Genomic DNA, 14,890 nt, shown 5'->3' with positions numbered 1-14,890 from the left:
CAGGCAGCAATGTTTTTATTTGTTGGCCTTAGGTAGGCTATTTTTACATATTTTATTGTGTTACTTTCTATTAAATGTGTTTATTGTATTTTCTATAAAATAGCAAAAAAAAACTCTGCATTGTTGGTTAAGGGCTTGTAAGTAAGTATTTCACGGGAAGGTCTACACCTGTTGTATTCGGTGCATGTGACAAATAACATTTGATTTGATTTTACATCAAACTTTCAATGGGTGAATTTGAGTTCTGAAAGCTCAGATTTACACTCATCCCTGTGAGAGCTTTGGGAGCCTCAAAGTCTGTATGGTCTCCTCAGGCTAGTCTCTCTACAACCTGTAGCTAGACCAACTAAACAGTATGCTGTTCTGGGAATACAAACAGCAGATCAGATTAATGAATCTATGTCAGAAAATATATAAAGGCTGATGGGAGAAAGCAATACAGCAGATATGTGGTGAAGGGAGTCTTTAAAAACACCTTAATTGGGGGGGACAGGCTCGTGGTAAAGGCTGGAATGGAATCAGTGGAATGGAATCAGTGGAATGGTATCAAATACTTCAAACACATGGTTTCATGCCGTTCCATCAACTCCGTTCCTGTCATTATTATGAGCCGTCTTCCTCTCAGCAGCCTCCACTGGTATATACCGTATACCGTTGTATTTGGAAATAGCCACGGGAGGGTTTTTCAATACCATGAATAACTTGAAACCATTTCTTTGAAGTTTTTCAATACATTTTTATATTTGTAGCTAATTTCTAAGTAAATACCTGCAGACAAATTATGCAATATGTTAGGAGATGAAGCAGATTGCGTTCTTCATTTCACCTTACCTGTCACATTATTTTACAAGCTTAGTTCCCCAGAACAGTTGAGCCAGTCACGTGTTTGTTTGTAAATAGCATAACGGGAGAAACGGGAGCAGGTCCAGCTGTGTATTAGGGGTCGCGTTTTATAATGAAAGTTAACAGTGTTTTTTTTGCTCCTATAGTTTTCCTTTACAGAAAATAAATTWATGCAACACATTAGGCAGAAAATACTTTAATTTTCATCAGATGACAACAGAAGTGAAACGCTAATTGGCTCGCAGACACATAAGTAAATTAGCTTACAATGAAAAAGCAAGGTATATTTTTTATGAAAAACGATACATGTCCATCATATTTCTAATGTTTATCATAGAAAGAATGTAGGCAGCTACATATCCTAATGTTTTGCTTAATGTTAATCGTGCATTTTACCTGAGAAAAGTAGTCTGGCTACACCGAGAAAAGTACAGGAGAAAAGTAGCTACACATCAGTCAAAGTGTGTCTGCTGATAGAATGCCCGTTTGTGAATTCTGGAGTGGAGAAGTGCAACTGAARCACAAAATGAGTCTGATGCCGAGTAGAAATTACAATAAGGAGCATTTTAGATCTGCGTTTACAAAACACAGCAAGATGTTTCTAATCCGCTATATATTTTCTTCCTGCGTGAAAAATGCAGAATTCTGCTTTAACCCAACCCCTAAATTTAACTTGTTAGTTATCTAATAAGTGGCTGAATAAATAAGGTGACGGAGAATCATATTGTGTTAGCTTTCTGTCGTGTTTGAGTCAAAGCCCTTTGGATGAGTTATTCAATTTCTCCTCCCCCCTCTTCTCCGAGCAGACAGGCAGGCCTGTTGCCCTAGCGACTCCAGGCTCCACACAGTCACAGCGTGTAGCCTACACATGCTGCTCCAGAGCCAGTACTGTTCTTCCTTCAGACAAGCATGCGTAGACATTGTGMAAATTAACACATTTTTATCATTCACATTTGCCTGTAAATGTCACCAGAAATGACATTCGGKAGCTCCTACCTATATATGTATAACATTATGAGCTGGATTGCCTGTCTTTGCAATTCGTTTATTTTCATTTGCGCTAATTAGCATATTTAGCTAACAGCCGTCACGGAAATCCGCTATTACTTGTTATAATATTGTTAGCATTCTGGTAATAGACGCTCAATAGGCTTTTTTGCATTTTTGGCACTCCTTTGTGTACTAAGCTGGTATTACCAGTATGAAAGAAGGCCGGTATGACGATATGAAAATCTGGATACCGCCCAACCCTATAATGTGGTACAGTATTTTTATAATATTATATTACAGCATTTTTAGGAGTGTAACTGTGTTGGGAGTCAGTAGAGGCATTCTGAACATGTATTGGGGGAGTCTGTTAGCATGTTGAGAGTAAGGAGTGATGTTCCTTGGACTGTGAACATCAGCTTTCCAGGCCACGTCCCCTGGGAGAGTGTGTGCCCATGCAAGTGTGTGAGTAAGACAGAATTTGTTCTCAATTTGTGCTCAACATCAGCTTTCCAGGGTTTGCTTCCTAGGGGCTTGAACCTGTTTATATATGTGTGTGTTTGTGTGAGCGGAGTGGAGTGGAGCGAGGAGTAGAGCGGAGCGAGGAGTGGAGAGGAGCTGGAGGAGCAGAGCAGAGCTGGAGCGGAGCAAGGAGTGGAGCGGAGCTGGAGCGAGGAGTGGAACGGAGCTGGAGCGAGGAGTGGAACGGAGCTGGAGCGAGGAGTGGAACGAGGAGTAGAGCGGAGTGTGAGTTTCCCAAAGGCTGGAGCATCAGCCTTCTCACCCACTCCAATTTCGCTCCAGTAGCAGTCACTTCACGACCTCAGGGCATGCCCGGCCCAGCATGCATTTGTAGTCTACTTGTGTGCTGCTATAGCCCATTGCTTTAGCTACTGTCATCTAGTACGCTAAATATTTTCATAAAGAAACTGATAAAACACACAGGTGAAAAATCAAGGTGACTAACAAAGATGAGGACCAAGAGAGGGAGTAAAGAATGATTGTGGAATCTGAAAAGACAGGTATCCCGAAAGCATGATGGGGTACTTAGTATGTGTTCATGCTAACAGAAAGGAAGGAAGTTGGTAGCTAGCTAAGTGTGTCATTGTAGCAAAGTATTTATAAACAAAAAATCTGATCTCTTAAAAGTTTTGTTAATTTTCATTGTATTATCTATACAATAGACCATCATTGATTTTGGCCCAATAGGCCTGGCATTTTACATCTTTCAAGTAGCTTTCTGTTTTGATAGGGTCATTTTACCTAAAATCCTTTAGGCCTAGCTACAGAAATATAAAAAAACAACTACACATCCCTGCCCAGCCTGGCAAGAGCGTTCCAAAGGGTGTTTAGCATCCCCAGTGGCTCTGGAAGCGCTGAGAGGGTATTCTCCGCTGCTGGCCTGCTCTCCAGGCACCATCACATGGGCCTGAAACCACAGACTCCAGCCAAACTCATGTTTCTAAAAATGAATTCAAATGCCCTGTAGATGGAGGCATTTTTCGTTTCATTTGTATTTAATTCTTAGTAAATCACAACCTATATGTGTAGTTTATACGCTATGATAATTTAATACAACAAAATGTTTTTTAAATGCTGAGCGCTTAATGTCCCTGCCAGCCTAGTGTGTCGCACTTGCAAATGCTTCACAAGCATTTGTATTTCTTTGTCGGCTATAGCCTTAAAATAACAATAAATAATAATTCATTTTCGTTCCTTCTTAGGCTCCCTGCCTGGCTCCTGAGCTATTTACAGTGTGTTTAATACGACATGTAGCCTATTTGAAATTATAAGTGCTTCTTAGTCACCTTTTCCTGTAACCAAACGTTAGGTCCAGGTAGTCACAATAATAGATGGGTTTTGKTTAAATTGTGATTTTAATGAATGGAACGAATTCGGAGCGGCAGTTTTTTTTTCTTTGAGCGAGGAGCAGGTTTTTAGCGGAGTGGTTCGAATAGAACGATGAGCAGGATTTACGACCACTCAACTCCATCTCACATACTCTGGTGTATGTGTGTTTGAAAGTGTGCGAATGCGTGAAACATGATTGTGTGTGTGTGTGTGTCCCTCTGTATGTGTTTGAGTGCCGAACATCGACTGTTGAGGCTTGCTTCCCAGGAGCCCAACCCCCTTCCCCCACCCCCTCTCCCCTAGACGTCTGGGAGGAATATTATATCATCCACAGGACAGATATGTGTAAAAAACAACCTAGCTAGTAACAGCCCCTCCATTCCTCACTGAGACATATTCTCAAAGAGACATACTATTCCGTCTACTGCAGCACATCATCCCTCTACAATTCCACCTCAGAGTTCCACCAGGCTTCAGTTGAAATGAGACCATTTCATTCTATAACAGACTGCATCCCTGAAAGATATAAGGACTTCACATTGACGATAAACATCAGTTTCCCACAGAGCTCCATCCATAAAAACAACATTTGAGAATTCTACAGGGATTGTTGCTATGTGACTATGTTAGTCTACCATTCCATTTCACATGACCCTCATTAATCATACAGATTCCTCTCTTTCAWATGATCAGCCTTACAGGACTTGGATTAACACACTTAATCCACATGACAGAAATACTGCCCGAATAATGATCATAATTTAGACCAGCCTCGACTATCTTACATGAATAACACCTTCAAATGAAAGATAGAACCCGTGATAATTATTTGTACAAAATGGACGTGGACGTAATTTGTCATTCTGACTTAAATTATGCCAAAACACTAACCATTCAATCAACCGAACACCACAGTCAGGCAAAGCAGCTTTAAAGGGTAATGTTTCAGCCCAACCCTGCTCTAACACCTGTGTCGCTGTCTGAGTAGATTAGCAATCGAGTCTCATCAAGTCTGGGACAATAACAGGCCTCTCACTGGCCCTTTCACAACCATTTATTCTGAGTATGCATCAGGCAATGTTTGGCATTTATGAATTTCAGCTGAATTCAGGCCTATTGTTTACTATAGAAGTCAATTCCCAGTGTTGTGCTGTTTTGGCTGAGAAGAGTTCTGCCGTTATCTGAACACGGGCATTCATTTTTATGTTTTTTTCCTGATGCCTTTCAGGATGCCTCACTAAGGTGTATTATCACACTCATTCTGCTGGGAAACGCTGAGAGGGCAGCTGTGATGAACAGACACACACACACGCGCACGGACACAAGCACAGTTGCACACACACAYGTTTAGCTTCACAGCACTGGGGGCAAACACAGGTCTTCCATTTGACACCTGCATTTTTACCATGTTCAGTCAGGACTAGGGCTGTGGTGGTCACAAMATTTCGTCAGCCGGTGATTGTCAAGCAAATAACTGTTGGTCTCACAGTAATTGACCATTAATTAACATGAACACATTTAGCATCTCCTGGCTTCCACACACAGCCTACAAGCCACTGATGCAGACCTTTGGAACAGCTACATTTTAAAAAGTCTAATAAATCCATGTAATACAGCCTACAAGTCTAATAAATCCATTATTTATTTTAGACAGGTCTAAAGAAGCATGATATAATAATAGCATACTCTTGAGTTGTCCTTATTTTAGGCCCTGATGTGGCTATGCCAAATGGCTGTGGGCTACACTAGTTCATTTAGCAGACAAGATTTGCTTATAATTCTGTGGCATTATTTTATATTATTTTATAGTATGAGGAATACAATTGAATAAAGCTGAATAAAATATAAATATTTTCTCCAAATTATTTCAGGGAGTGCGCACATGCGGCTATTCTGTGTTGAGCGGTTAACAAAGAAATAGGTACTCCTATATGCTTAATTTAGAGTTATTAATGTAACTTTAGTTGTTCTACAAACGGTGGGCTATATGTTTAGATTTTTAATACATTGTAAGGATGCATGATGCGACTCTAATGATGATTTGAAAAAAGTTGCTTGAAAGGCATGAGCTCTGCTTTTTTTTTGAGCAGGTTGTACACACTCCAATAGTCTCTCATTCACAATTTGACAAGCACTTGATAATGCCTCAAATTTCACCGCGGCTTCACCTTGTGGCCGTAATGCACCCTTTTGCAGCCCGGAGTGCTGCATTGTGCCCTTCTCCCTGAGAGTGCTGCGCAATCCGAGGCTCTCCATGAAGTGATCGGGTCTTTCTCAGAGGCTACAAGTTAAGACAGACACATCGGGGACGCAACTCCGCGCGTCCTTATCCAATTCCGAGGTGCATATTGCAGATATTGGATAACTGTCCACATTTACTTTTCATCAGCCAATAAGATGTGTAGGACTAACGAACAGCAAAATCACTAGCCTGGGTCAATCTATGCCAAACCCTCCCCTAACCTGGACGACGTTGGGCCAATTGTGCGCCGCCCCATGGTTCTCCCGGTCGCGGCCGGCTACGACAGAGCCTGGACTCGTACCAGGATCTCCAGTGGCACAGATAGACCACTGCACCACTCGGGAGGCCCCGACCTATTCTATTCTGTGCGAGAAATAAATATTCCAAACATAGTCAGGGACAGTTGTGTAATGCGATAGATCCCAAATTAATACAACACTAACATTAAAAAAATGCAATGTGGCTGACGAAAAAGATCAGAACATTTAGCTTAAAATGTTGATAAACTATTAGGCTATTTCTTCACATTATAAGCGCAGCAATGCTCACATGGTAGAAGTCTATAGGTGTGAATGTTCCATTAGTGGAAAACACCATTATCAAAAGTGACCGCAAATGCAATTATGCATGTAATGCTTTTATTATAAAAGGTGCATTTTTATGGTGAAAATGATCTTCCCTGAACTTGAAATTCACATACTGCTTATATATGCCAGTTAGGCTCTACACCCCTTGTAAAGCGGATTAATGTGCTTAATTTTAAGAAGTTTGTGATAAAGACCTATGGGCTAGGCTACATGAGGTGTGTGACTATGATTCGAACAAGTCGCAAAAAAAGGCTTTGTTTCTTATGCTGGGCATCATTTACAAGTGATAATATATATTTCACAAGTGATAGGCTAATATTGTCACCCATCAGACTATTCTTGATTTAATATTGTCTTTACATATACTAAATAATATATGTGTGASATTTGTTTTGATTTAGAATGGACCATTATTATGCACCTGTATCGAAACAGGGGCAGCAGAAAAAATACATGTCATCTATGCACTTAAACAGCGAATGGAGGAGGCTTTTCCCTATGGTTATTTTCATTCCAGCCAGGTAGGCTATACTCCTGTCGTAAAGAGAAGCAATGTGCTTAACATTAGAAAAGTTGAGAAATAAATATAGTAGGCCTAGCCTATAGAAAGCTGATGGGATCCTCCTCTTTTTATTAGCAGCCGTCACTCTGTTTTCTCCCGCAATTACATAACCTATAGAAATGTTGCGCAACATGAGCTCATGGGCTCTCAGGAAGTGTTTGATTAGAAGGACAATAGAGTGCTGAGTACCCGGCAGTTAGCAAGTTTGGTGGCTACTAATGACCAGCAGCAGCATCTGAGCTTGGAGAAGTCTAATTACCGTGACTAAACGGTCAAGTGGAATTTGACTGTCTTCATGACTCGTTACCGCCGGTGTGGCAGTAATACGGTCACCGCAACAGTCCTAGTCAGGACAGACATTTTGAAGGCATGTGACGTGGGCCTAACACACTCAGTCTATGCCGTAGATACTGTGTCTCAGCAGCAGTAAGAAAAACACACTCCCTATATGTTGCTCTGTATTTTGATCTTACGAGGGGAATGGAGACTTGTCACTTGAGTGTCAATCAATCAAGCTTACTTTCTCCAGCAGTGAGGAGGGAGTAGAGAGAAAAGCTTAAACACACAGACACAGACAGAGGACTCCACATCATAAACACAATGAACAGACCAGGCAGCATGATAGGTCAACTTTACCATTAAGAAAGACCAGGAAGGATACCTCCAGAAATACATGTTATCTGTGAATTGAACAGAGTCATCTGCATAAGGGGTCATTGTGGAGTCGAAGGTTGATGAGCTGATGCGAAACTTATACTGATATACTTTCATACACAAACTAATTAAACACACAAAAATACATAAACTAATTAAAACACACGCAAATACACAAACTATGTACACACACAAATACACAAACTAGGAACACACACAAATACACAAACTAATTAAACACACACAAATACACAAACTATGAACACATGCTGGACATACACATATAATCACACAAAATCACAATGTCAGTCAGTGCCTTTATCAATCCTTCTTTTCTACTCGCTGCAATTGCCGTAACTGATGTGAGCAGCTGCAAACTCTGAAGCATGTGATCACATGGTGACGGTCTAAAAACACAAAAATGTACCAAAACAAGGAGCATTGTTCCTAGTACTCTAAAGACAGCTTCTACATAAAACCCAGACTTCTAAAGCGCAGAAATACCTTTAGACTGTTAACGTAATCACATAGAATGAACTAAATGTGAGTAACAGGCATAGAACATTAGAATCATAGCACTCACACACACACACACACACCCCTTCTCAGTACGGCACCACGACACACCTAACATATACCGAACAATATAAATGCAACATGTAACAATTTCAACAATTTTACTGACTTACAATTCAGTAAAATGGAAATCAGTCAATTGAAATAACCCTTTACATGCTGCTTTTATATTTCTGTTCAGTATAGTTCTACAAATACATTAAGGGCATAGGGCAGACCGCACATACACAGTCCACTTCAACACCTCCTAACAAACTGGGTCTCAACAACATTAACATTTAAATCAGACTCATGGAAGACCCCAGGAAGATTCGCTAACTTTACGACGTTAGCTGATGGGGATCCTAATAAAAAAAGATTATTTTTTAAATCAACAGGTTCCTTTGTGGGAGAGCACAGCTAATAAAAGATGGTGAGCACACTTAGTGAAATACAATTACACACACAACACACGCAGTCACCAACACACACACACACTATACACACATATGCACACACTCAGTCCTTTCTCAGTTTGAAAAAGAATTCAATTTGCACATCTCCAAAAGAGCCAGTGGGAAATCGAACACATATTTGCACTGTTCTTCTGGCAACAGTGGAAGACTTGAGATGCTGTAGGAGAAGTCAGGAGGTCACTTCACAGCCTAAAGGAGGAAAACTGGAGACATATGAGAACAAAGTTCCCTCTCACATTCTCTCTAACCTAACAGCGTGTGGAGTGTTGGGGGAGAAGAGGAGAGAGAGGGAGGAAGAAGGGAGGAGATGGGAGCTAGAAAGCTGGAGTCTGTCACTGAGTAAATTCCCTGGGAGGAGGTTGTAATGGGAGGCTTTCTACAGAGTGGTCTGTAAGCAGCAGGAGGCTTCACACACACAAACACACTCTGTCAGCACTGCTAGAATTACCTAAGATAGATCATGCTTTTGCACCACAGAAAGTTTTGAGCGCCTTTATCAAAATAACGTCAGCTTAAAAAGAACAACTTGAAATTGATATCTTTAACTTTATGGTTTTTTTTCAACCTTTGACCCTTTGTTGTGCCTTGGATTTGACTTAATTTTTTTAATATATTCTGGCACACTAGGTAGGCTACAATGTTTGCACTGGTAAATAGGCTATTGAGTCAAGGTCAATAGGTCACTTACCTTTTACACACAAACTAAACAAATACACAAAACTACACCACTGAACAAACCATACACACATAAACCACATTCACAAAACCATGCACTCGTGCTCAGCCGTCATCAAACAGTGCTTACAGTGGAAATCAAACAAGACATCCAACTGCATATGTTATTGTTGTCTTGAAATAATATTGTTTTTCACTAATCTCAGAAACCGGGTTTTTATTTGGAACAGTCTAGTAGTCTCTTCCACAGACTTTCAGACAACTTGAAGAGGTGCTGTGTGTAACGTTCGTCTTGCGGAGAGAGATTGGACCAAGGCGCAGCGGGTGATGAAGACATGAATGAATTTATTTAACAAGACGTAAACGAACACTAACACGAAAATATACTTGAAAAATTACAAAACAACAAAACGACGTAGACAGACCTGAACTTGAGCACTTACATAAACACGAAGAACGCACGAACAGGAACAGACTACACAAACGAAACAGTCCCGTGTGGTAACACATACAGACACGAGATACAATCACCCACAAACAAACAGTGAGAACATCCTACCTTAATATGGTTCTCAATCAGAGGAAATGTCAAACACCTGCCTCTAATTGAGAACCATATCAGGCAACCCATTTAAACAAACATAGAAACACATAACATAGAATGCCCACCCCAACTCACGCCCTGACCAACTAAACACATACAAAAATAAGAGAAAACAGGTCAGGAACGTGACACTGTGCTTGTCTTCTCTCTTCTCTACTGGGTGCAGACTGTCTCAACTAGGGATGTGGACGGTTATTCCAATATTCCAATATCTGACGGGCATTAGAATTCGAATAATTGTCTGACAAATAAAATATTGGCCTATTTTAACACTGAATAAGATTTTTCTAAATTAAATAAAAATATAAATTTGACAATGTTACATATACCATGACATTTCAAATGATTCATTTAATAAAACTACAAACTTTTCAATGCAGATTTTATGACGTGTGCCCCATAAAAAGACCGGTAGCCTTCACGTCTGTAGCTTGTTGTTTATGTTGGCCAATCGATGCGGCAAAGAGGCTCAATGTGTAGCAAGTAGAGTGGCGTCAGTAATGCAATGCAAGATGAAATAAAATGTGTGAATTAAAGGTTAGCGAAATTAGAAGGAGTAGGATATAATGAGCAACCAACAGTAGGCTGTTGCTTTATCTGAATGGGGTTGGAGAGAAAGTGCAGCATATGTGCCTCAAATAACCTAGCTAGCTATAGCTGGCTAGCTTAGCTGGCTAGCTAGCTAGCTAGTTAGCTTCTCTAGGCTTCTCCGGTCAAGACAGGCACTGTTATATGGGATGATAAATAACACTGTGGCTGCTACAAGTTAGCTAGTCTTGGCTGCATCTCTCTCTCTCCCTCCTTCTGTTCGCTCCCATATGATCACACGCTGGCCGCTCCGCAGCTGCAGCAATAGAGTGGCAGCCTCTATCCCTCGTGCAGCAGTGCTCATGTTAAAACTTAAGTTTAAAAAAAACATATATATTTCGAATAACCGGATATCCGACAAAAATTCATGATAGTATTTGAATAGTGAAATTATTTTAAACCCCCCATCCCTAGTCTCAATTTCTGTCTGTTTGTAGCTAAATCTCTCCCTTCGTCAGAGTCTCTCTTTTCCATCGTCTTCAAAGACGGTGTAATATATAAATACATTCTATGCCACAGGCTCAAACCCCATTTTTAAACATATTTTTCTTAATCGTTTAGGTGTGACATTTAGTCATGGACTTGTCTGTCTCTGTCACTATGCCGATAGGGAACCCATTGACTTACTGTATACAAAAATGTTTTATAGCCCCCTCTCTCTAAAACCTCTCTCTCGCTCTTTCTTTATCTGTCGCTGTCTCGCTCTCTCTCTACCTCTTTATCACTCCCTGTCTCTCTCCCTCTATGTCTTTATCTCTCTCTCTCCAGCCCATGGCTGGTTTTCAGTAGCAGTCCCAGCTGTCATATTACCAGTAGTGATGATTCAGAAGACACTCTGCCCTCTCAGGAGGTCACCCCCAGCCTCAGTCCATTTTATCCTGTCACCCTGCATCACACAGCAGCACCCAGTCCACACACACACACACACACACACACACACACACACAGACACACACACATACATACACACACACAAACACACACACACACACACGCACATACAAACACACACACCACATACAGAGAGGAGTGTGGAGGAGGTGGTGACATCAGAGCCAGTCTGGAGCTGTCTCTTATACACATCTAGATGTGTATAAGAGACAGCACACACACACACACACACACACACACACACACACACACACACACACACAGTCACACACACACAACCAAACACATCAGCAATGAGGAGAGATCCCAGCACTATCTGCTGCCTGCATACCAAATTAGAAAATGAAAATCAATATGCAATTTCTTAGATATCCACATAACTGTTTATGGCGGGACGAATCCCATTAAAGCGCATGGCAGGACGGAGAAATAGAAATTGTCATCATGTCGAATTCCAGGTGTTAACCATGTACAAACTCAGCATCGGCATCCAGCACTCAGATATCAGGTAGGTCTATATGCCACCTAATTGGGCAGCCTGGTCTCATAGACTAGACGTAAAATAGTAAATGTAAATCCTCCGAGACTCAAATTAGTATGATATGTTACGTTTAATGCGAACATCTAACAACCCAAAGGTTACTCGTTCGAATCTCATCCCGGACAACCAATAACGCGAACGTCTAGCAACCCAGAGGTTGCGTGTTCGAATTTCATCAAGGACAACTTTAGAATTTTAGCTAATTAGCAACTTTGCAACTACTTAGTACTTTTTAGCTACTTTGCAACTATTTAGCATGTAAGCTAACCCTAAACCTAACTTTTTAGCTAACCCTTCTCCTAACCATAACCATAATCCTTTAACCTAACTCCTACCCTTAACCCTAACCCCTAGCCTAGCTAACGCTAGCTAACGTCAGTGTTAGCCAACTAGCTAACATTAGCCACAACATATTGGAATTCGTAACATATCATACACTTTGCAAATTCGTAACATATCATACAAAATGGATGATGGACATCCACAAATGAATACATACCACACAAAACGTAACATATTATACTAAATGGAGTGTCTCAGATTTCCGTATAGAATAATACAAAATGCTCTGAGTCCAGGTTGAATTGGGATGAATCTGATATGCCTAAAAATAAAAACATTACATATGAAGCATATTTGGCAAACAGCATCTAATTTAAATGTAGAATCACATTATCCTATTGTCAGGTGTTCACTGTTCACTTTCTAAGCTACAGGTGGATGTGTGGACCACTGTGGATGTTGTTGTTGCTTGTCCATTTGATGTAGAAACATTAGTTGGTAGAGAGCGCAGATAAGGCGCGTGCTCCGCAGGTTGTGACATCAGGCAGCTGAATCTGTCTTGCCGGTGGCAGACTCGTAGCTTTTCCATGGTGATAAGGGGAAAAGCCGATCAACGGACTAAAGATCTGCACTGCCTGAGGTAGCAAAGACCAAAACACTGCATAGCTAATCTAGATAATGCGTTCAATGCCTCCCCAGGCCAGGACCGGTTTATGATAATCTGCGGAGAAAATGTAGCAGAGATACGGACACAGAGCAGGGAGCTGGTTTCGCTTCCCACATTGCTGTCTGTTGTTGATCTCAAAGCAAGGCATGCTGGGCTGTATTCTGCAACCCGCGGGGGTTGAAGTGAGATAAATCAGATTTAAAACATCAGGATTCTCAGTTTCACTGGACAACTCGGTAGACTGGTTTACAATCCAAAGACTCAGTTCCCTCTTTACACGCCGGGGGTCCTCTTCTCTTCTGCTGGGTTAAACGTGTTTCTGTAGACTTATTATACGTTTGTAGACTATTTACTTTTAATTATACTAAACTAGTCGTGTCATGGTAAAGTCTGTTGCAGGGCATGAGCAGGTCTTCACAACTTAATTCCAGACATTAGACAACAGAAGTGAAGATGTTCCCATTCGCATCTGTAGCCTATCCAAAGCAAGCAACCCCAAAGACTAGACTATACTCTGACAGTGTAGCAGAGTCTACTGACTATACAAGCAGTGCAAATCACATCATCATGTCACTATGAACTTTTACAAAAAGCAGTGGGTAGAGGACATTTCCAAAATGAATTGCTAATATTAGTGATATTAGGCCAAGTGACATCACCAACTTCACACATCTCATTCAATATTCGTGACATGTCACTATCATAGTAGGCCTAAAACCACAGTAGTCAATGAGGGTTCAGTATGTTTCAACTCCTCTGTAAAGCACTTGCTTTTTCTGCAGTTTGATGTTATGCATCAATTGTTAAATAAATCAGTTATAATCCATGTAATTTGGATCATATTACAATCCCGTTTAACTTCAACACGTGGTCATCTAGTCTGAACAAGATTTACACCTTGTCAGAGTAGAAAATAACTATAGGCTGCCCATACATTGTACGATGTTTACCTGGTGAGGGTACCCTACATGTGAAACAGCCTGTCAATTGACATCTTGACTGCAAAGGGCAGACAGGTTATCAAACGCAGACGAACACAATGAATGAATAGCCTATATATAAGCTAGGCTAATATTTCAGTAGCAACACTGTCACCACTGTGTCACCATTGCCAAACAATCCTAGTAATGTTACGAAACATTGTAACAGATCAGATTCAGATATATATTCGATGGGCGCGCTTCCCTACCCGTCTTGCAGGTCCGTATTTCGTTGTGGTCCACAGGGCTTTTTTCTCGGCTCCTACATTCTCTACATCTCCGAGCAGCCCTGCAGACTCAGAGTCTGAGTCCTCTCCCTCCTCCAGCTCCTCGCCCTCCTCCACCTCTGCAGTCTTCAGTCGCTTCGGCGCCCTCCCATACTCCCCTTCCTCGTATTCTTCAACAAGTGACATGGCTCTTCAGATGGACAGCGATTGAACCCTTCTTTATCTGGAGATAGAGCGTGAAGACGGACTAGTGGTGCGTCGAAAGTTCCCTCTCCTTCTTTTTTGTAAATGTCTCTGGCGTAGCGTGCATCAATGAAACCTGAATGTCCTTCTGTAACGCGCCCTCCGCGGTTCTGTACCAGAGAGCTGCCCAGAGAAGGTGAGTGGAGAGAACCCACCCAGCACGTCCCTCATTGGACAGTCTGTGCTTGCTACTTAGGAATACATCTACCGATTGGTCAGTCTTTGTGTGTCAACAGAGAAAACCTTCGCTCTCCAGTTTCCACATTATGCAGTAAAGAAGTACGCAGAAATTAATGCCGCTGCTCGAGCTGTCATATCTCCTGCGACAGAAATATTGTTTGAATTCGAAAATTGCAACATAATAGTGTTACCATTGCAATTTTATTCCTAGCTTAATGCTGCTGACCCTTTTCAACACTTCCAGAAGTGTTGCCA

At 41.2% G+C, this 14,890-nt stretch overlaps 1 protein-coding gene across 1 annotated transcript in view; it reads right to left on the bottom strand.

Moving 5' to 3' along the window:
- Positions 1-14,578, bottom strand: part of LOC112068322 (heterogeneous nuclear ribonucleoprotein L-like) — a 62,556-nt gene extending 47,978 nt beyond the window's left edge. The window contains exon 1 of the mRNA XM_070438104.1: positions 14,195-14,578. Coding sequence (XP_070294205.1) covers positions 14,195-14,398 — 204 coding nt within the window. The 5' untranslated portion in view covers positions 14,399-14,578. The remainder of the gene's footprint in view (positions 1-14,194) is intronic.
- Between the last annotated feature and the right edge of the window lie 312 nt (positions 14,579-14,890).

This window comes from Salvelinus sp. IW2-2015, unplaced genomic scaffold (genome assembly GCF_002910315.2).
Source record: "Salvelinus sp. IW2-2015 unplaced genomic scaffold, ASM291031v2 Un_scaffold415, whole genome shotgun sequence".
Taxonomy (NCBI): domain Eukaryota; kingdom Metazoa; phylum Chordata; class Actinopteri; order Salmoniformes; family Salmonidae; genus Salvelinus; species Salvelinus sp. IW2-2015.
The sequence above is the reverse complement of the archived record's forward strand: the minus strand, read 5'-3'. Positions and strand labels throughout refer to the sequence as shown.